The sequence below is a fragment of the Phodopus roborovskii genome, unplaced genomic scaffold, assembly GCF_943737965.1.
Source record: "Phodopus roborovskii unplaced genomic scaffold, PHOROB, whole genome shotgun sequence".
NCBI classification, from domain to species: Eukaryota; Metazoa; Chordata; class Mammalia; order Rodentia; family Cricetidae; genus Phodopus; species Phodopus roborovskii.
Genome location: NW_026125506.1, coordinates 173,790 through 197,773, shown reverse-complemented (window position 1 = coordinate 197,773; position 23,984 = coordinate 173,790). Strand labels below are relative to the sequence as shown.

General features: G+C 41.6%; 1 protein-coding gene across 2 annotated transcripts; it reads right to left on the bottom strand.

Moving 5' to 3' along the window:
* Window positions 1–197: 197 nt before the first annotated feature.
* Ankle2 (ankyrin repeat and LEM domain containing 2) lies at window positions 198–22,449 on the bottom strand. 2 transcript variants are annotated; one of them, XM_051176386.1, is made up of 13 exons: window positions 22,236–22,449; window positions 18,972–19,439; window positions 17,311–17,517; window positions 15,893–16,089; window positions 15,614–15,802; window positions 12,844–12,966; window positions 10,898–10,964; window positions 6,971–7,140; window positions 5,649–5,755; window positions 4,965–5,155; window positions 1,805–2,417; window positions 901–1,032; window positions 198–526 (listed from the first exon to the last, which is right to left on the bottom strand). In XM_051176386.1, exons 1-13 carry the CDS (start codon window positions 22,420–22,422, stop codon window positions 304–306), a joined length of 2,874 nt encoding a protein of 957 aa, XP_051032343.1. In that variant the 5' UTR covers window positions 22,423–22,449; the 3' UTR covers window positions 198–303. The 2 variants fall into 2 exon arrangements, with proteins under 2 accessions (XP_051032343.1, XP_051032344.1); XM_051176387.1 differs by having other exon boundaries at window positions 15,893–16,086.
* Between the last annotated feature and the right edge of the window lie 1,535 nt (window positions 22,450–23,984).

Below are 23,984 nucleotides of genomic sequence, written 5' to 3'. Positions count from 1 at the left end.
CCTTTGTATCTTTGCTCTATTTCAAAACTAGATGTTTCTACCCGCAAAGTCTGAATCATTACTACAGCCATACTTTTCAAACAACTCGGATCTGAGTTTGCTTTCATTAACTTCTTCCAACATAACAGAAATTTAAATTTTACTCATACTATTATATATTCTAAAATCCGGGTACCCTCAAAGAGATGATTAAGAAGTTATTCAGAATACATTTTTTAATGGAATTTTTACCAATAAACATATTGCCCTTCTTTTAAAAACAAAGAAATAAATGAGCCCCAGAAGTGAGCATACTGGCTAGCTCTACAGAGCTGCAAGTCGGGCCATGTGTGCCATCCTTTGGAAGTGGGTCCCGTGTGCTGGACTGTAACGCCTGGGGCTGTGAAGGCCAGGGGAGGAGGTGGTGTGGCCAGGCTTGCTGGGGCTGCTACCAGCTGGACTGCTTCGTCCTGAACTGCAGACATGAGAGCAACCATGATCCAGCAGCTCAGCTGTGAACTTCCCTTTCAGTGCAGGACTTGGCCAACTACAGAAACCAAAGAGATTTGTTACCACAGAAAGGCACATCTACAGGGATGTAGAGATTTAAGAACTGAACAAAGACATAGGTATGACACACCCATCTTACAGAGAGGAAGTACTTCTGCATCTCAAACCTGAAGCTTTTCCACACAACACTCATGTTACTCAAGCTACAAATCCTGGACACTGCCACCCTTGGTGCAGTTTGCCAGGAGCAAGCCTGGCCTATTTTTCTACTCAGCAGACATCTGCCTTTGTGACCACATCTACCTGAACATACAGTCCAGGCCTGCACTGGGGAGCTGCACAGGTTAGCTTTGTCACTATGAGAAAGCCACCCATGCACCCAGTCTCTACACTTTGATGTTCTGATAGTACCTTTGTCTGTCTGAGGGTGAGTAGCACAGGACAGTGCTTTTCCATCTGTGGACAGCTGGGTACAGACCAGGGTCAATACAGGCACACTCAAGAGCTGCTAAAACATCCCGATCTAGTTTTGATGGCTCCTCTCTAGAATGCATAACAGAAGATATGTAAGAAAAAACAGAATCACTGAATTAAAAATAGCACAAAGATTTTTAAGTTATCATTGTACATTTAACTCAAGAAGCAATCTGGAGGGCTACAGAGATGGCTCAGCAGCTAAGGGTGCTCGCTGGTCTTACAGAGGACTGAAGTTTGGCTTGTAGATTCATGTTGGAAACTTTCAGCTTCAGGGAATCTAACACCCTCTTCTGGCCTACACAGGTACCAGCAATCACATATGTATAAACATGCACAAAATAAATGGTGTGGAAAGAGCCAGGCAGGGCAGTGATGGCACATGCCTTTAATCCCAGCCCTTGAGAAGCAGAGGCAGGCAGATCTCTGTAAGTTTGAGGCCAGCCTGATCTACAGAGCCAAGTTCAGGACAGACTCCAAAACTACACAGAAACCCTGTCTTTGGGGGTGGGGTGGGGGTGGGGGTTGGTTTGCAGACCAATCTGGACTAAGCATATTAATCACCAAACCACCTGTATTCCAGAAAGCCTAAACTGGATGGAGGAATGCTGGTATGCTGGGCTGGGAATGGTCAAGAGGGTCAAGACCAGTTAGGTCTTCCACTGTAGTATCATGTGCCCTCATTATTAACATGGTTTTGAGTCTTAAACATAGGACCGATCAAATCATTTGTCTTGGACACCCTTATTGACACTGGGTCAGCACAACCCATACAGAAGACCCCAGAGGAATATTCAGAAACTACACACTCATTACACTGCTACAAACATCTTTAACTTACCCAGAAAGAAAGAGTTTCCTGGTGGAATTTCCTGAGGCAGATGAGAACATAGGTTCCTGACCATTCTGAACTTCAAGCTGGGAACTGTTGGGATCCAAAGACATTTCAGCCATTGCCTCTGACACTTCACTGTTGGTCCTGACTTGGTTATTTTCAAGTCTTGATATTGCAGGAGGAGGTGCCAGTGAGTTATTCCCTACATCATTTCTTGAAGCCAGTCTCTTATTTTTATTTGGTGTCTCAAGCGGACTATCTCCTAGATTCTGTAAGTTCAGTTTATCAAACTCTAGAGTCAAAGCAGAAACAGGTGGTGGAAGGGTCTCTTGCCCACTGGTGGCCTCTTGTCCCCTTCCACCTGCAGTCCTGTGGTTCAGAGCAGGACAAAGCCCATTTCTGTTGTTATGGGGGCAAGATCCAACTGAGGTTTCTTCAGGGTCCAGCTTCTGTCCCAAGGGAAGGGAACCACATTCAGAGATTTGGAATTTATTGATTGTGGGCTGACTCTGACTTTGAGCTGTATTTTGCTGATTTCTAATTTCTTCCAAACTAATGTCATCATCTCCATCTAGAAATGCTCCCACAGAGATGGAATTGCTGTACTTCTTTCCACTGCCTGTAAGAGCAACAAAGCAGCCTATCAGTGTGCAGCATAGAACTAAAATGAGCCGTCACTCAATGTAAACCCTTCAACTCAAGCAAGAAATGACAAGGGTCCTGTGGCCAGTTTCCCAGAAGCTGACTTGATAAGGCTCTAGAAATATTGTGTAGAACAAACCCATGAAAAACTACTTCATGTCTCTATTCTGCAAATGAAATGTATCAACAACCTGAGACTAACACTGTAGTTGCTATAACTATGGTGCATGCATGGGACTCCTAACAGTCTCATGGAACAATAGGGTTAGAGTATATGAAGGCACATCCTAGCACCAGACTCCCAGCCCGGTACAGCTTCTTCCACAGCTCATGTACATAGCCTCCACTCCAGCACTATTCTCCATATTCAAGGTTGCTGCGGTGTGAACAGTAGCATGAGCCTAAAAGTCAAAACCATTTCATGGCATTCTCTCCTACCTTTATGTGGGTTCTAGGGATTGAACCTGGGTCACCAGGCATCTGTGGCAAGTAGCTCTCTGCTAAACCATCTCATGGCACTAACATCTATTTTTACACAATCACATGTTCTTCCTCCTTCCCCACATTGTTACAGGAAATTTAATTTGCAAAGTAAATGCTTTATAGGCCAATTGTTTAATTTAGAAAGCTTTAAAATGTTTGTTTAACTTCTATTTTTGCAGGACCCAAAGCTCTAGTTATTACAAAGTTTCTATTTGACTTTAAAATTTTACTTTTTTTGTTTTCTTTTTAAGACAAGGTCTTCCTGCTTTATTCCTGGATTGCCTCTTCTTACGTAGCTTAGGCTGGCCTTCAACTCACTGTTCCTGCTTCTTACCTTCAAAACTCTGGGAATATAGCACTAACTACTACCCCCACTAAAATTTATTTATTTGAGACGGGGTCTCATGTAGCCTGCCAGCCTTGCCTCAAACTTACTGTGTAGCTGAAGTTTGCCTTGAACGTCTGATCCTCTTTTCTCCACTTCTTAAATACTAACATTCTAGGCACTAATACACTCAGCTAAAATTCATTATCTTTAGTTTGATTCATTTTAATACTGTTTTATTTCTGATTCAATGAAAGTTTCTTCCTAGTAAGAGTAAAGTGGTACTGTACCAACAACAACTTTAAGCCACTTCTTCTCCAGGGATGGTGATGCTCTATGTGGGAATAGCAGAGGCACAAGGGAAAAGAAGGGAATTAATTCAGCTGGAGGACTTTTGTGAAGGCTCTTTTCCTAGTTCTCTTCCAGTACACTGTCTTTACTAGTTTTTGGTTTCATTTTAGTTTTCTTTTAATTATAAAAATGATGTATGTTAGCTATAAAACATCTAGAGAACTCCATGGCGTGCAACTAATGTTGCTGTAGTCATCTTATTTTGAAAATTAATATTATTCTTTAAAACATACTTTGTAAAAGCATGAATTTTCTGGCTAAGGACAGAACTACTTACTTCCTCAGCCAATCCTAAACTGTAAGGTGAAGTAAACTATGTTGAGGTTTCCAATATTATAAATAAAGTGCTTGAACACTTAAACAGACACTGCACTAGGCAAACTGCCAGCACAGAGTATGGATAGCACCTTTACTTTGATAACGTGAGAACCTTTCCACACTAGGATCTTATAATCATAGCTTAGGGTATTTTTGTTTTTTTGTTTGTTTCCTGAGTCTGGGTTTGTTTGTGTAGCTTTGGAGGCTACCTGGATCTTGCTCTGTAGACCAGGCTGGCCTTGAACTCTACCTTGAGATCCATCTGCCTCTGCTTCCCAAGTGCTGGGATTAAAGGTGTATGCCAGCACTACCCAGCTTATTTTTACTTCTTTAAATGGGTGTTTTTTACCCCCATTTTGTTTTGGAAGTATTTTTGCCTTTTTTCCTTATAATACAAAAAAATTATATCTCCTTCAACCACCCTCCGAGTGCTGGGGACTGAACTCGGCTTTGCTCATGGTAAGCACATGTTCTAACACTGAGGTTTATACAACAAACTAACTTCTCCCCTTTTAATGGTGTTTGTGAGTTATGACCTAGTTTATTTGGTTGTTTATTTATTTATTGTGCTCAGTTTAACATTTTCCAAGCATTCAATTAACCTGCTTTGTACTCAAGGCACTTGATACTCCAGTGGCTGACAAAATACAGTGCCCAGTATTCTGGAACCTCTCTTCCTTGTCCTTTTCCTGACATTAGACATTGTATTCAAATATAAAGTATGTCTAGGTCAGGAAACAAACCAAAAGCATGAGACTGCTTGCCAGGATACCACATTTTTCTCTTATACCGGTACATACAGACCTTGCTTGCAGTGATTCTGTATTTTCTATGTACTTTATATGCACACAACACAATTCAGATAGCTGTATATACATATGAGTACTCAGACACACAGAGCTTACTCTGATGCCTTTCTGTTTGTTTTTTAACACAACTATATACATATTCTGACATGACTTTGAGGAAAAGATCTAGTTTTACAGTAAAAGCACATTAAAAAAAGAAAAGGAAACCCACAGACACCTCCGGTCTGTACTGGCTTACCCAAACCCGAGGCTCTGTCCTGAAGGCAGCTTTCATCTTCTCCTATTTGTTGTTGAGCTTCTTTGTTTATTTCCTGCTGAGTAAGGTATTCTTCTAGTCTTTGCAAGCCTTCCTGGGAAGACAGATCAACAAAACATCCCAGAAATTCCCAGTATTCAACCCAGGGATAACCCAGCTCATGAGCTAGTTCCCTGTAAGAAATAAAACACAACCAGTTGAGAAAACAAGAAAAAAAAAAAAAAAAAAAAAAAAAAACCACCAAGCCACCAAAAAAGAACTGAGTAACAGAAAATAACACTTAATCTCTGAAGTGACAAAACACTAATTTTGGATATCTTACTTGAGCCAAAACTTGAGACATTTTCTAGCATTCTCCTATTGTTAAGACCCTTCAGTGTCCTTTGAGGAATCACTCTATGATAATCAAATGATTCTGGCTCATGCAAGCCTAGTGTACACCATACCGATGTCACAGCAAAAAAGTCACACACAAATCCTAATACAGGTCCTTGTTTTGGCTAAGTCTGCGGCAGGGTCAAACTGGCATTTTTGAAAAAGGCTCTAAAAGTTCTCAGTAAATCCTTCTGGGGACTGTTACATTTCAGTATTCACAGTTAATATTTTTCTGTCATCTATTCTCACAACACACTTGGCTCAGCCTGTCAGTCATGGTCCTGTGAATACCTTCCCACTCTCTCAATGCCTCGTTCTGGGTCAGACTTTCTGATGTTGTGGAAGAAGCCTGCTTTCTTTCTAGGTGGAGTTTTCCAGCATTTTCGAAAATCTTCTGCCTGGAAAAAAAAAAAAAAAAAAAGTGGAAAGACAGGCTATGCTTCATGTAGCTCACCTGAGACTCAGAACCAACATTGCTGTTCTACCACCCTATAGATTCTGCAGACATTTCTACCTACCTACAGCCAAGAGGGAGCATGATCTCTTGGAATTGGGAAGGTTTTGTGACTTTTCCTAGGTAGATGTCTGTTTACAACTCTCCAGGAAAAGTGATATAAGTGAGAGCTACCTCTTGTACTGGCCCATGTTGATGGTCATATCTGGCCTAGGATGTCCCAAGTGTGAGGCCTTATCCTAAGAACAACAGATATTGTCTGCTTGCCACCTCATACCCCACTTTCTGTACATATAAAAGAGAAGCTGACATCAATCTCTCCTGAGTAATCCTTACTGGAATTTTATGTTTAATGTACCTCATTTATGAGACTGACACATCACCTACTATGCTGACAAGGGATCGAATGCAGCTCTAATCCCACCTGTCTAACATGGTTCTGGAAAGGTTTCCATTCTTGCAAATTATCTAGAAAGTTCTTTTGTGACAAGGTCTTACTATATGTATAACCTGGCTGGTTTTCAAACTGATACTCCCACCCCAGCCTTCCAAGAAGCTAGTATCACAGCCTGTACTACCATGACTAGTTTATTTAGAAAGTTTTAAGTAACAGTTTACATATGTTAGTGATATATTTTACTGGAGAAAGCCATCAATTGTAAATCTGGCAAAAAAAGCATGTATCATCTGTGACTCAGAAACTCCATCATTATAAACTTCCTAACCATTCTGTGTGTGAATAGAGATCAACTGGCTGTGGCCTCAAAGAAAGAAAGGTGTATGACAGGAATTCAGGAACATGGAGGAAAGGGCAGGAGTCCCAAGTGTAGGAAGCTCAGTCTGGAATTTGAATTTGCAAATTGAAGCTCCCCAAGTCACAATGGACTCAGTATAAGAGACAAAAGGGGCTTGCCCAGGAAAACACTATTGTGCTGGGAGGCCTGAGCTTCCAATACACCTTCCCTGGCTACATCAGCAGCAACAAAATATACCCTAAGTCCTCATTACTACTCCATCAGAAGTGGTCTTAGATAAGGATGGCCTCAGCCTTTCATGAGTTGTTCTCCAGGACCAAAATAAAGCAACAGGCTAGAGCACCAAACATTAAATGTAGAGATAGTCAGGACAGTTCCCAGAACTTCCTTTCCTGACCACTCACCTTGGATGGACTCAGAGGCCCCACAAAAGCTCTCAATGTCATCACAGGATCTCTGGGGCTACTTCTACTGTGGTCAGCATTAGAGGCTTCAGCTCTCTGGTCTGAGGACCACAGCTCCCCAATGACAGGAGAACTGTCCTCTGCCCTTAGAAGTGGAACATAGTAGTGACCTGAAGAGGAGATAAATGTCAGCCAAAAGCTTCTACTTATCTGTTCTTAGGGTCTGGGGGAGCAAGGGAAACATTGACAGAGGGACCAGGTAATAATATAGGTTTGGGGGCCAAGACCAGTTTGTGCCAGCAATTACATAGCCCCATCTCCATTCGCTACTAAAACAGATCCCCCCTCCCCTCCCGCCCCCAGCCTTGCTGCACAATGGAGATGATGATACACCTTGGAAGGCTTTGAGATTACTAATGAGGATGCATACTTACGGTATTCAAGTTCTTACATCTACATGCCAAGAAAAAGTACATGTTTGTAAAAACTATGAGCAAACAAATAGGTCAATAAGATTCAGACCTATCTCACATAGTCTCTAATCAATTTTCAGTTTCCTGTTTTGTTCAATGGTTTACCGATATGATTCTGCCAAAACTTCAAATATAGAAAGCACCATACAATTCTTAAAAATTATCCAATCTGTCACTACTTCTAGACAACTGTACTTTGTAGTAAAACGTCTGGAGTCAAACTGCCTTTTCTTTCTTCTACTGTTACCCTAAGGTGTGTGTACATGTACACACACACACACACACACACACCAAAAACCCAACAACAACAAAAAACAACTCACTGGGCACAAACAAAATGAAATACTTAACAACAACAAAAAAGTAAGGAGAGAATGGGCAAGCAGCAGATATCCAAGGAAGCTAGAAGTTTGGAGCCAGGAGTTTCATTAGGACAAAGAAGTAGCTTAGTACACAGAGGTCACACTTCCTTCCTCTCTGACTCAGTTTCTCATTGTGTGTAAGAGGTAAAAGGTGTGCTAGAATATTAGCCTATCCTGCTGCTCACAATTACCTGGGAATTTTTATTTCAAGTGTTTATAATAGCTTTTATATCCTTATTTTTCTACTTTTAAGACTGTTAACATAAAGCATACTAAAAACCACAGCACTAAAATATGTTTTTAATACTTCTTACTTGACTAAGCAAACATGAGGCCTTAGGTTTAATCCTGAGCATTACCTAAAACTGGGTGTGGTGGCTTATGCCTATAATCCAAGCTCTTGGGAGGCCAAGGGAAGAGGACAAGAAACTAAGGTCAACCTGAGTTTAGTGAGTTTGAGACCAGCTGGGGCTACATGTGACTCCATATCTAAAACCCAAAGTGGGTCATGGAGACAGAACTCAGCAGGTAAAAGAATGTGCTGCTTTGGCAGAGTACGAGATGTTGGTCCTCAGTATCCACACAAAGACTTCACAACTGTAACTTTGGTTGCACTCAGTCCAAACCCCTCTTCTACTTTCTGTGGGTATCAGGCAAACTCATGATACACATACATATATGCACACAAAACACACATGTACATAAATTAAAAATACTTTTTTTTTAAAAACAGGGAAATTAGTTTCAAAACTCAGGAGGCAGAGGCAGGCTGGTATCTGTGAGTTTGAGGCTAGCCTGGCCCAGGATTACATAGTGTGACTTTGTCTCAAAACAAACAAAAAAATTAACCAGAGAAATGTTTTAACACTTCAATATCTGAAATTGTAACTAATACCACATATTTAAGAGGAGATTTTTGTAAATGACTGATTTTAACCCCCTCCCCATTTCATGGATTTTGAAATAATGGTTGTCTTTTGGAAAGTATACAACAAAATTCATGTATAACCTACCCACTTATAAAATATGGTTTAATCTCTTGTAAATATTCAAATTCTTAAATATTTTGCGCATGTGTAACTGAGGATGGAATGAACCCAGAGCTTTGTATAATAATATGTTCCAAGAATATACTCTACCACTGAAAGATGTTAAAGTTTGCCTATAGAGGACTGTAGGTAGACCAAAGGTAGAGGTATCCAGCATGTGTGATGTGAGGCCCTGAGTTTGGTCCCCAGCACTTTGGAGAAAAACACAACACTTGTCAACAAAACTGGATTCATGCCTTAAGTTGTCTGGTGTCTAGCCTTTTTATCCTATTCATTTCCTGAAGATGTTGTGTATTCTTTTCCTCTATTTATCCAAGTGTGGGTCTCTTCTGAATGATGGGGGAGCATGCAGCGATGTAGTCAGTCCTGCAGCATGCTCCTTTGAAGCATCAAGTCTAGAATGTGAATGCCATCACAAGACAATCACTGATGCTCTTGCCTGGGCTTTAATGACCCTTGGCAGGAAACCAGGAAGGTATGCAAAATGCCACAAAGCTGAGTAACCAAAAAGGAACATGGATGCAGAAATACCATGCTTATCCCAGAAAAAAGCTAGGTGACCAGATCTTAGCAGTGATCAAGTTATATATATGGTCACAAATGAGAAAAGTTTGAAGGTATTTCTGGCAATGTCATTTAATTGTGTTCTGTAACACAACTGGAGGTCACAACAAATGCCAGACAGCTCAAGAGATATCCTGCCACCTCCACCACACAAGAAGAGATCAGAGTACAATTTAAAGTCCAGATAATCTTAAGATTGAGAGTTAATACCTATTTCTACAAAATGTCAGACACACAGGCTACACAGACTCTGATCTGAGAAAATACCTAGAGATTCTGTGCCAAGCCATAACCATGGCTATACACACCTAAGAAGGAAAAGGCAGCAAAACAGAGGCTAGAGAGCTACGTTTTTACTCAGTGAGCAGAAACAAACTGGGTAAAGACACAGAAGGAAAGGTACTTCTGTGTCTTCTGAGATGCACTGAAAAGCACAGTAGGACCGTCCCTCCTCAAACTACCCATTTCCCTATAACTGAAACACACAGACAAGAAGCATAGCAGCTACAATTAGGAGCTCCTGACCAGAAGGAAAGGAAAGGAAAGAGGCTCCCACAACTAATGGAAGTACCTTCAGGCCATACAGTGCCACCTGCCAAAATGGAAAGTCCAATTCATCCAAGTCAAATAGTTCTGGGAAGGTCTCTAAATATACTAACCTTGCCCTTGGGTTCTGTAGTTCCGAATCTGGCTAACTGCACTTTCTAACTGAAGAATATCAACCAAAGTTTTGTGTTTCCTTTTTTCTTTCTTTCTATTTGTTTGTTTGTTTGTTTTTGTGCTTAAAAGGGAATCCTAAGAAAGGCAAAGGACTATTCTAGAATTCTGAACAATCACTTAAGCTGCCATCCAGCTCATAAAGACTTTCTATTTGCTTAACCCGTATCTGAGTAGTTTTCTCTAGTAGATATACCACAAATGAACAAGAGAGGGCTGGAAGGGAAAGGAGGGGACGATAGGGGAGAGAGCAGAGAGTAGGAAAGAGGAGTAGAGAGTTGGAGAGAGAGTGAATATGAATGAATATTAAACCTCCACAACCCCAGCAGAATAATGGCCCTAATGGGGTCCCAGTCTTGAAAGGCTGAGCTAAACTAGATAGCCTCAGAGGAGCAGAGGATGGAGGCAGACCCAAAATACACCTTCTTAGAACCAAACTAAAAACAAAATTCAAATAACCAACCAAACAAGGAGCTCTGGGTTTTAACTCTCCCTAGCAAAAAGTGATGGAGTGAATCCCTAAACAGCAACCAAGTTAAGAGAGCCTAAAATTAGAACAAGAACAGGCAGTATGAAATCAGGCAAGGACGTACAGTGTTCAGGAAAAAACAATGGATAATTCCAAAAGGCTCTTGAGAGGAGTTCATAGCACTATTTTCTCAGAATGTGGGAAAGCAGACAAAACTCTGCTGTACTGCCCCAGGTTCACTCACACTCTTATCCAGGGCCTCTTGCAAAGGGCTTTCCATGCCAGGAACTCACCCATTAAGTATTCTCTAATTCTTTCTTTCAGTTCTACTGATTTGTTTTTGCTTCTTTCACAAATTACCTATTTAAATAAAACAGACAAAGTGAACATTCTATATATTACTATATTATATTTCCTATCAAATAAAATCTTTTAAAAGTTTAAAGCCAGTAAAATAGGACAGTACATTTAAATTTTTTATTATTTACTATGTGTATAGGTATATGTTGTATATATGTATGATATAAGTGCAGAGGACCCGGAGGTCAGAAGAGGGTGTTGGTTCCCCTGGAGCTGGAGTTGCAGGCAGCTGTGAGTCATCCAACCTGGCTGCTAGGAACAGAAGTACAGTCTTCTGCAAGAGCAGTAAGTTTTCTTAACCACTGAGCTATCTCTCCAGCTCTAGAATTATCTCAATGCTAAAAATTTCACAAAAGTCACACTCTGAAAACCTGTGCTGGGGGCTAGACACCCTCTCCTGGCCTCCACAGACACAAAGCATATATGTGGTATAGACATATATGCAGGCAAAACAGCCACACATAGAAAAATAAGCAAATAACAACAACAAAAAGAAAAAGAAAACCTGCATTCATTAGCACAGCCTATTCTATAAGCTCACTGTAAAAGGGGGCTGGAGAGATGGCCCAATGGTTAAGAGCATTGACTGCTCTTCCACATGACCTAGGTTCAATTCCCAGCACCCACATGGCAGCTCATAACTGTCTGTAACTCCAACATCTTCACACAGACATACATGTAGGCAAAACACCAATGAAGCACAATAAAAATAAATATTAAAAAAAAAATCACTGTAAAAGCCCATTGGTACAGGGCAAAAAAACAGATTGGAGCAATATGGTAAACTTTATCTCTTCCAAACAACTTCAGTTCCCCATTTTCTGCAAGAAAAAAACAACTTACAAGTATAATATCAAGGACATGCTAACAGTTTCTCAGCGGGAGTTTTACAGTCTGAAGGTATACCCTCTCCATATAAATTTTTTTCTGTTGGGCATCTGAACTCAAATAGAGCTACTACATTATATAGAATTTGCAGCTACTGGAATCTGCTCCCTGGGTAATTATAACAACAATAATATGTTAGAATAGAAAAGGAATTACTTTCAAATAAAAACAAAATAACAACAAGAAAAACCCCTTAAATTACCACCTTGTGAAAGAACTAGAAGGTAGGCTCAGTTGTAAAAGGCTTGCCCAGCAGATTTGAAACCCTAGGTGTTGTTCCCAACATTGCATATATACATACACCATAGTCATGAGTTCCAGGCTGGTTACCATAAATCATTTTATAAAAATACTGGTAAAACTATTTACTGTAGTAAAATTTTATTTGTTATTTTCCTTCTCCCCACCATTCCTTATTGTCAGGTCCTTAGACATGTATGTCAGGGAAGTTTCCTACCAACTGGGCTATGTGAGTGTTACTAAAAGTAGTAATAGCTAAGGGGCCTGAGCCTAGGGAAGAGGCACCCACCACAAGTGTCCACTATGTTTTATTTCTGAAAGTAGTAGATCTAGGTCACCCAGCAGCTTTCAGCATTATAATCATCATTACTACCACTAGATCATCATTCATCAGCATCATGATCACTACTACCATCACCATCTACAGCCATCATCATGACCATCTCCCTGCATTCTTTTTTAACTTGGTTGGCTAATGTGTTTAGAAGGAACATGGTAAGATGGAGTTTCTCAGAACACTGATAGCCAGCTTCAGAAAAATAAAATCAGCAAGACTAGGTTATCTCATTCTTTCCTGGCTCCACAGATATACTGTTTTCACAGAGTACATCATGCTCAGCAGCCAGCATTCTAAATATGTTCACAAGACAAACACAAGTCAGTTACTTGTGATTTTATTAGCTACAGTCACAGAATGCAAATATTTTAATTTATAATACAAGACAATAGTTACAATTTAAAAGTTACTTACGTCTTCAGGTGTTTTACCATATTTATTCTTTGAATTTTTCACAGTCAAAGGGTGTGAAGAAAGCACATTGACTACATCCACATTTCCAAATTTACAAGCAAAATGCAATGGTGTATCAAAGCCCTAGGAAAGGTATAGAAAAAGCACATTTGCTTACTCAAATTATTAAAATTGTTGCTCCACAGTGAAAGCAGAAGCTCCAGCTGGGCCCATTGGTTCTCTCTTCCTGCTGTTTGTGGATGGAGAGGAACTTTCAAGCTACTTCTCTAGCACCAAGTGTACCTGCAAGCTGCCATGTTCTTATAACAACGGACTAAACCTGTAAACTGTAAGCAAGCACCAATTAAATGCTTTCCTTTGTAACCGTTGCCATGATCATGGTGTCTCTTCAAAGCAATAGTAGAATACAGAAATTGGTACCAGGGACTGTGTTATGGCTATGATAGTGCTGACCATATTTTTATGTTTTTTTTTTTTGTTTGTTTGGATTTATTTTTCTAAGCCATTAGAGGCAGGGTTTCTTTGTGTATCCCTAGCTTTCAAGGCACTCACTCTGTAAAACCAGGCTGGCCTCAAACACAAGAATCCTTCTGCCTCCACCTCCCAAGTGCTGGGATTAAAGGTATGTACCATCATTACCCCTGACCATGCTTTGTTTAGACACTTTAAGCTTAACTGGCCCATCCTAGTTAGGAGCATGGGAGACAGTGTTGCTGAAGATGATTTGAACTGTAGAGTCCCAGCTCAAGACATTTCAGAGGGAAAGAATATTAATATATGGCCCAGAGACCATTCTTGCCTTATTTTGGGGGAAAAAAAAAGTGGTTGCTTTTTGCCCTTGTCCAAAAAATCTGCCTGAGGGTAAATTGAATAGGTTTTGGATTAAGCATTGGCAGAGAAGATTTCAGGCAGGGCAGCCTAGTTGACTCTGTTGTGTTATTAGTGGTGACTCTTATGCAGACCTATAATGAAAAGGAATTAAGTTGATCAAAGAAAAATACAAAATGTACAGTTTGGAGAGAAAAGGAGCACCAAGAAGCATAACAGAGCTAAATGTGGCATGCAAGGAGATAAAAAGTTTCATGGACTAAATGGACTAAACCTCAGGGCAAGACTCTACCCATCTAAGCTTTCAACTTATGAAAGGATCTCTTAGTTTGAGGCCAGCTTGGTTTATAGAGGGAGTTCCAGAACAGCCAACTTTAGACAGAGAAGGAAACCATCAAAAACAGAAAGCTGGTGGAAATATATTTGGATGAGAGGGCCATGTCTCAGCCCTTGTAGCAAGCAGAAGAACCTGACGGTTTTGGCCACGTGGTTCTGGCTTTAGAGTCAAGGATATAAGAAAGGAGTTGTAGAATCTCCCTCCATGGCTAAGCTGCTGAAGCCAGGTGTATGTCAGGAGTGTCCCTGCATGGAGACCAGATAGGCCACTTTGCGAAGTTGTGAAGGTGAAGCCTGGATTGCAAGATGTTGGAGATGCCAGAGGTATGATTTACCTGTCAAGAAAAGCTGCAGTCCAGGCATGACCAAGTTAAGAAAGAAATGTTTGTTACAGTCAACAAAGCTGAATGGAGCTGGGCATCGAAGGAACACTTTGACATCAGACATGAATGTGCAGAATATGGTGTTTGCCCTGCTGTTTTTTTGCTCTTGTTTCAGTCCAGTGTTTCCTTGTTATGCTTCCTTTCCTCCCTTTTGTGATGGTAATGTATTTTTTGTGCCACTGTATGTTGGAAGTATGTAATCTGCTTTATTTTTATTTTACAGGGAATTACAGTTAAGCGACTATCCTGAGTCTCCAAAAGGACTTTGAACTTTTAAACAGTGTTGAGACTGTTTTAGATTATGCAGACTTTTATAGTTGGACTAAATTAACTTTTGCGTTATGATATGGCTAGAAGCCTATGTGAGCCAGGGAGTGGGATGCAGTGGTTTGAATAGGCTCATAGATTTGAATGCTTGGTTGGAGGGAGTGACACTATTATTAGGAAGTGTGGCCTAGTTGGAGGAAATGTGTCACTAGAGGTGGGCATTGGGATTTTAAAATGCTTAAGCCAGGCAGTGTCTCTCTCTTCTTCCTGCTGCCTGAGGATCCAGGTATAGAATTCTCAGCTACTCCAGCATGCTTCCTGCCATGATGACAATGAACTAAAACTCTAAACTGAAACCAAGTCCTAATGAAATGTTTTTCTTTATAAGAGTTGCCATGGTCATGATGTCTCTTCATAGCAACAGAAAAATTAAGACAGACACCTGTCAGGAAGAAGCAGAAACTAACAGCTGCCTGGATGAGGTTTAGGTTAATAGAGGCACCTGGAAAAGATACTCTCTAACCTGTTGAGCTGCCCGAAGGCTGTGCAGTGTACTCCAGGTTCTCAGCTTTGTGAGCCGTCAGTCATGTTATGGTGGTACTTGGGGATGCAACCGTCTTTGAATCATTCTGCTCCTGTACGTAACCCGTTACCTTTATTCCTATAAGTGACCCCAGTAAAAGTCATTGGTTCACCAAGTTGTACTTTGGTGGTATCTGTTCTCTAGTCTGTCATGAGTTCCCTATCTGGAGTTTCCAACATGTGTGTTGCATCTTCCCAAGAAGTTTTGTTGTATTAACACCTCCATAACTATCTTTCTTTCTAAGTCAATAAGCGTTTTGTGTCTTCCTAGTATTCCACAAGCCTTGCACATTGATGTAGCAGAGAAAAATAAGAAACACTCCACACACCAGGTACCTAAACTTCTAGCAGACAGACTAATGAGGAATACTCACCAGTTTGTCAGGAGTATTCAGATAAAGGTCGACAATGTAGAGCATGCGCTTCTGCAGCATGTACACGCTATCATCTGGGTACATCAGACGCATAAACTCAGGGTTCTCCAGGGTCTCTAATGTTATCCGGCACATACAAGCCCGATTCTCTTTGGCAGCAACATGCATGACGTTGTACCTACATCCCTCCTAAAAGAAAAGATTAGCTTTTGTTTTGTTAAAACACAGGGCCACTGGTCAGGAACACAGTGACTAGGAGTGAAGATGAGACACACTTACATGTACAATGGTTGGGTTGTCCCCAGAACCAATTAGATATCGGGGATTATTCCAGATAAGATCAGAAAAAGTTTGTTCTTCCCCTTCCTCAACAGCTTTTCGAAGATTGGCAGTGAGGTCCTGTGTACGGGGACTTTTATAATTGTTTCCTCGTTCTTTGTTTACTGTTTCTGATTCAGCCAGGCATAAACCATCTGCTATCAAGAGACAGAATTGAAGAACACAATCTCACAAACACTTTCTGATGTGGTGAAGACTGAAGCCTCTATACAGAGGCTCAGAAGCTCTTGGTAGGTAAGCTTACTGACCAGAAGCTTACTGATAGGTAAGAAATGACAATGATACAAAGCACACCACAGTACTAATGCAGGACTGAGGTCAATCAGACGGCTCATGACTGAGATTAAGACATCATCTTGTATACCTTTTTTTTTTTTTTTTTTTTTTTTTTTTTGATAAGGTCTCACTGTGTAGCTCAGGCTGTCCTCAAACTCAGAGCACATCCACCCACATGTGCTTCCTGAGTGCTGGCAGTAAGGGCATGTACTATCAGGCCTGGCCATTTAGTGTACTTTGAAGGGAAGTCAAGAAACTGAGCGTTGTGGTATAAACTTGGACTTCTAGTACAGGGTGGGAGTGAGGTTGAGATAGGAGGACTGCAAGTTCAAGGCCAGCCTGGATGGTTAAGACCCTTTCTCAAAAACCTAAAAATGTCAATTCTGTGAAGTGTATAAGAGATTAGCAGCAACTGCAATTGTCTCTTAGACAAAAAGAGTTCCACTCATAGCTTCTAAAAGTTTAATCAAAACCTGAGAGCTAATTAAAAAAGTTTCTTCATGGGCACTTTCCCATGCTGAAAGCAGGGAAACCTGAGTAAGGGAAGAGTAGAGGGCAGTAGACAGGCCCTCAAGTGAAAAACAACAGTCCACCTCAAACTAGGCAGAAGGGATGTGAATCAGGGTCAAGCCTCTCCAAACAGGCTTCTGGCTCTGAGTCATATAGTGGGTGTAGTGAGATTTCTATCTCCCACAGGGAGAGTGATTCTTGCAGATCCTAGAAGTAAGTGGACCTTCCGATGGAAATGTAGATTGTTGTCAGCATCCAAATACCCACACTCAAACAAGCAACAGCTAGGGCCACAAGAAGACAGAAGGCTTTCCCTTTGCTGCTTCTGTGGTTAACAATGCTAAGACTTGGCTCATCAGCTTCAGTGTCCACATTTATGTCCTCAAACCTTCCCTGGGCAGCCCTCTAGTCCCTTTCTCTTTGGTTGTTCCACTGTAGGGCACCTCAGTTCTCCACCTCTTCCTACACCAGAATGACCTGACAGATGAGGAAATACCGAGGCACCATACATCAGGAAAGAGAACAATAGTAGTAACAGTAACGACAAGACAAGAAGTACAGCAATGGCTTACCTTTCAACCCATCACTGCTGAAGACTGGCACTGCCTTCACAGGAGACAGTGAGGACACAGTTTTGTTAGGAGAAGGGAAGTAATCACACATTCCTCTAGCAAATTTCTCAGCATCTTCTCTTGTTGGAAAAGCTTTAAACCGGGACCCTTTGATCAACTTGACAGCTTGCAGTGCTTCCTTTTTATCTTCATAAACATGGATCCTTCCTGGGTATGAAAGTAACAAGGTAAAAATCAGGAGAAGAATAGTTACAACACTGCATTAATTGTATCCAGACATCATCAGTCAATTTAAATTTGTTAACAAGTCTATTGGTTTCACCCTCATGTTCACAGTTCAGATTTTCAATCTTTTATAAAAAATACCTTTTAGCATTTAAAAAAAAAAAAAACATATTTTTGTGACTGTACCCATATAATGTATGTGTGAGTATCCTTGGAGGCCTAAAGGGGACCAGATACCCTGGAGCTGGTGTTATAGGTAGGTTATGAACCACCTAACATGTAAGCTAGGATAGTCAAGATTATCAAATGCTCTTAATCATTGATCCATCCTTCTGTCCACTCCCCATTTTTAATCTTTTTTCTTTTTTTCATAGTTTTTCAAGATAGAGTTTCTCTATGTAGCAGTCCTTGCTGTTCTGGAACTCACTTTGTAGATCAAGCTGGCCTTGAACTTACTAAGATCTGTCTGCCTCTGCCTCTCAAATGCTGGGAGTAAAGGTATGTGCCACCACTGCCCAGCTCCATTTTTTTATCTTAAAGAGGTCCTGGGCTATCCAAAAGAATCAGATAAATATACTAGCAATGAATGTGTGTATACATAAGCAATGGTATTATATATACCTGCATGTTAATTTCATATCCCAAGATATAATAACTTACCAAAATGGATTAAATAAAGAGATAATAAAAATAATTCAAACCTAAATTTAATATCCTTGTACTGGATATAGTAGCTTATACCTATTATCCTAACAGTCATAAGGAAAGACAGAGCAGTTGAGAGTTGAAGCTCACACTAGGCTATACAGAAAATCCAGGCTAGTCTAAGTACACAATATAATCCTGACTAAAATAAAATTGCAATTCTTTTTTGTTTTTCATTCTTTTTGGGGAGACAGTGTTTCATGTAGCCCAGGCTAGCATCCACCTAAGTGCTGGGGTAATAGTGTATGTGCTACCACATCATGTTTTTATGGTGCTGGTGATTGAACACAGGGTTCCATGCATACTAGGCAAATGCTCTACTAACTAAAACAGATCTCTAGCCCCCAAATACAATTCCTTGAGACTGAAAATTATTCATACACTCATTGGTACATTTACATTTAATAACCTGAAAGCTGTTCAGGTTGTTAATGAACTTAAGAGTGCGAGGGAACACCTGGGCAGTGGTGGCACATGCCTTTAGTCCCAGCACTTGATAGGCAGAGGTGGGGGATCTCTGAGTTCAAGATCAGCCAGATTTACAGAGTGGGTGCCAAGATATCCAGGGCTACACAGTGAAACCCTGTCTCCCCAAAAATAAACAAACAAAAGATACACACAAGCACAATTTTCCAGAATCAGAGGGTAACAAAGCACAAATAATGAAATTAATCTTGGGTGATAAGATTAGTTTCCCAGTCTGTATGAAGAGATACTACACAGCACATTACCATTTCCCACAGGGCCATCCTCATATACTGGACATACTCCATAGTACAGAAGTGGTTCCTTCGCAGCTCCAGCCTGGTGGTTGTCATTACTGGCAGAGGCACTGAAGGGTATTGGGTGGGACTTAGATGTTATAGCTTCATCTTCTGGAGGGTTCAAACCCACATTGTAACCAAAGTCTTTGTCTTCAGAAAAACTGGCCTGCTGAGTTTGTTTTCTTTCCACAGATGCAGGAGTCCTCGGGTTGCCCTGGATAAATGCTGTGGCAGTCACCTCACTGTGATTGGGAAGAGAAGAAGTCAGCAATCCACCTTGCTCTAGTAAAGCCTGAGCTAATCTCTTCTCAAAAATAAATCTTGTTGTTGATGTAATAGGTCCACATTTCAATCCAGCTTTTATAACTTCTTTTCTAAGGTCATCTGGGTTCAGGAGTTTCAATCTCGCCAACATGCCATCCATTGTCACTTCACCTAAGTTCAAAAAAGCAAAAATCAACTCAAACCATGGGATTGTAGCTCAGCAATAAAGTGCATGCTTAAGTGCTCAGTTTTCTCAGAGTCTTGCCTTAGAGACACTCTGTAGTCTTATGCTGAAGCTGCCCTTTTACCTTTAGTTGTTCAAGTAAGGATTTGTCCTTGCAACTTAAACATAAACAGAACTAACTTCATACATTACTAACTTCAATCTTAGGATAATTATTGAAACTATAAGCCTCGGTTTCCTCATCTACAAAATGGATATAATACTAGATCTACTCTTGGGTTATAATGAAGAGTAGATAAAATAATGAAGATAAATTCTGTACCACTGGGTCTGACACTGATAACATTTTCATAAATGTCTGCTGCAGCTATTGAGCTGTTGAAGATCACAGGCTCATTAATCTTTAGGACGAGTAATAGCACACTGGAAAAGTCAATTAAAATTAAAGAACGAACAAAAAACTCTCACACACTTAAGGGCAGCCACCTGACACATAAACAAGCCACAGATGCTCTCCAAAGAGCCTCCACTAACAAGACAGGTGATGGCCATAGCTCACCAACTGCACTAGAACTGGAAGTATTAGCACAATCTTTGCAGTCTTAGAAAGATGGCTAGATTGACAGAGACATGAAAAATTAGAGTAGGTCTGCAGATTAGATAATAGTGTTCTGTTGCTGTTCATTTCCTTGTCATACTTGTGGTATGATTACATAGCACAGAAAATCTAGAGAATCTAAGCCAATCGTATACAGAATTCTTGTACCACCATACAGTTTTGTTGGCACTTTTAATAATGATAGTACATCCTAAAAAAACAGGAAACTGACCTCATAGAACAATTCAGTGAACAGTCTTGGATGGACAAGTTTGTGGCAGTAAACCACATTTATCTTTATCTGTCTGTCTGTCTGTCTATCTATCTATCATCCATCATCAACGCATCAATCTATCCATCCATCCATTGAGATAATGAATTTTCAAAGCCATGCAGGCATACTCTTGTAATCCTAGTACTGAAAACTAAAGCAGAAAGGTCTTGAGTTTAATGCCAGTCTAAGCTACATGACAATAACATTATACAAGTAAGTTTCACTTCTCTAGGGCAATAGCTTATGGGTGCAGGGCAAACAGGCTTAACTTCCTTGAGATGCTGTTAGACTAATCTCCAGAGAGACTATACTGTGAAGGAGAGTCATCTTCTCAGCATTTACCAACTTTTGGGAATGTCACTATTCTTTAAAATCTTAGTTATCTAATAGATATGCATTGTTACCTCACTTTAGGTTGAATTTTTTTCCCTACCAACTGGTAATGTAAAATGTCTTTGTATATGAGTTTAACATATTGTTTTTAATAATATACCTAAAATGATTTCAAAATGAAAAACTAAAACTGAAAATAAATTTTTGGTGAAACAAGATGCTGAAAACCCTGGTGTTTTGGCTCTGTACCCTACTAGCCACATTAGCCACAAGTTCTGCTCTGCTTCAGTGTCTGGGTGGTTTTCACTCACTGACCTTCTGTTGAGTTTCTGGCACAGTGTTCATAAAGTCAATGGACTAGTGGGCATTATACTTACTAAAGATGCCCTTATTGCTTTATGTGTTCCTATAAATACATATACAGTGTACGTATGTGCACGCCTAAGTCAGCCAGAAGACACCCTAAGGTGTTATTCTCTAGGTGCCACTTAATTCTATTTATTTTTATTGGTTAGTTGGTTTTTTGAGACAGGGTTTCTCTGTGTAAACAGCCCTGGCTATCCTGGGTGGCAGAGATCTACCAGCCTCTGCCTCCCAAATGCTGAGAGTAAAGGTGTGTGCCACCACACCCAGCTCAGGTACCACTTTCTTAAGAGAACAAGAGAATGTAAAACCCAAAAGACAAGGTGTTAGAGCTGCTGTCATGACATGCACAGTTCACCTCTTCGCAGCTGTGCACACTAACCGCATGATCTTGTCTTTCCTGTTCCTGTTTCTTTGGCAAAAATGGAGAAGTCAATGACTACTAAGGAAGGGTTGAGATGTACTTCAGTGGTAGAACACTTGCCTATATGTGTTTTCTTCCCAGCGTTGCTAAATAAATAAATAATGAAGTTGTGTATAAGTTCAAAGAGGCAAGAGAGGCCTTAGTTACCCCTAAGATCTTCTAAGGTTCAGTCAACAGTTTAAAATTTCACCTTCCTTTAGAATACATAAGGGAACTACTGTTTATCTTCCACTAAGAACTAAACTCAAGAGCAAGGGGGTGTTAGTGACATGGCTTCTGATGAACACATGCTGATAAACACAAACCTGGTAAGCATTGTATTATAGTTCAGGGAACTGGAGGGCTGAGAAGAAAAGAGCTAACTAAGCATAGAGGTATGGGCTCCCACAAGGAGTTCTCAAAACAATCAAAAAAGACCACAAGACCCTACAAAGCTGCCAACCTTACAGTGTATCGATGAACTCTGTTGAAGACTCCTGGGGTTTATCTCCTGGACCTTTCCCCAGAATTGAGACATGCAGCTCTTACTTGGATGATGCCAGTAGATAGTTAGGCTTCACATTCAAACCACAAACCACTGCCAGAACCAACTTGCTGTTTCATCGACCCCGACTTGGGTAAGTGTCCTTTACTGTGCTGTACACCCTTCCCGCAGCCCTGGTTCAGAAGGCCCTTCCTCTGGACCTCATCCACAGTGTCAGGAACACTCCTACAGTGGAACGAAGTTCCACTTCTCGCCGCCACAGGGTCCTTCTGTGTCCACAGAGAGGTCAGAATGAGGTTTCCCTTACCGGGCTGCGTGGCCACAGCTGCAGACGCGCCGGGCGACGAGGAGGGTGTCCCGCAACGGTTCAGGTCCCGCGGCCGCTTCTCCAGCCGCCGGACCAGCCAGCGCACAGCGATGAGCAGCACCGAGGCGCCGAGGAGCTCCCAGGCCAGGGATGCCCACTCAACCACAGCCAACCGCTGCCACAGCATCGCCACCTGAGACCGAGGCCTTGAGCGCGGCCGCCGGAGTGGTAGTCCGCGCCGCGCAAGCCTCGGGACCTCCGTAGGCCGCTCGCTTCACTGCCGGAGCCGCGCAGGCCTTAGGCCTCCGCCGGGCCGCGGACTTACAGGAGTCGCAGCCTGACAGAAGATGAGGCCCGGTGCGCGTGCAGTCTGGTGTCTTTCGTTTCTCAACGATCCGGCCCGAACGCCGGCAGGAACCCAGCCTCAGGCGGCTTCGGAGGCAACCGGGGTCCTGATTCAAGCGAGACGCCGTCCGGCAGTGGCGCGGGCAGCATGCCGGGGTCCTGAGTCGTACTCGGCGCTCTGGCACGGCTCGGTTTTCTCTTCTGTGCTGTTGTTTCTTCGCCACCGGTCTAGACACTGGATAGCGAAGAGCTGGCACCCGGGCCACACAGACTGTGGCCAGAGGAGCGGGTCAGAGTCCTTGACAGGTAGGTGCTGGGAGCGAAAACGGTGGACAAGTCCAGAAACCCTGCTCTATCGCTCTGCTGGGCTTTGTAAATGGAACACAGCGGACCCTCCAGGCAAAATGCCTGTGCCGTTCTGACGGATAACTCGAAAGCCTCCCCAGTTGGGATTAAAGGTGTGCGCCAACATGCCGGACTGCTAATTTCTAGTCCTTTTCTAACCTTTGTTTTTCTTTTTGAGTCTTGATTTTATATATATATATATATATATATCCCAAACTGGCCTGATGATGGAGAGCCTTTTGCTTGAGCCTGCACAATGTTGAGATCACAAGCATGTGTCACCATAATTTCACTTCTGACTACAAACCACGAGGGCATTGAAGACCATGGCAGCCCGTGCGCTGGTACTGTAGAGGCTTATCACATATACTTTGAGCGGTCTTCAGCAAGAAAGGTGTAGGTTTCTTGTTTGGGCAATTTGCACCCTGCTTTCTTGCCAATGAGAATTTGACAGTATCAGAATATGGTGGCCTGAGGCATGCCCTAAGAAGATCTGAGTGGAGGCCAGCAAGTTAGGATGCAGAATCGGTTTACAAGCTGACCAAGCATCGGATGTACACCATTCAGGTTATGTCTTCAGTTAAAGATGCTACTACTGAAGACAGACTCAGGGAAGCCTGCCGAACCAGACACAAAACAAAAACCCAACCAGATGACTAGGAAATGCTAAGATGAATTTCCAGTGGTTTTTACAGCCCCAGGATTTATAAGGCAATTTTAGATATATTTCAGTTAAGCAGGGCATGGTGGTGCACATCTTAAATTCCAGCATTTGGGAGGCAGAAGGAAGCAGTTAACTGTTTATTTCTTGCGTGAATAAATAAAGCCTGTCTGAAGGTCAGAGAATAGAGCTTGCCTCTAGCTGTACAGACTTCTATGGTTTGCTAGTGGCAAGCTCCATTTTCTGACCTTCAGGCTTTATTTTCTGGGGGGGGGAGGGGGAGGTTCGAGACAGGGTTTCTCTGTGGCTTTGGAGGCTGTCTTGGAACCAGCTCTTGTAGATCTGCCTGCCTCTGCCTCTGGAGCGCTGGGATCAAAGGCATGCACCACCACTGCCCG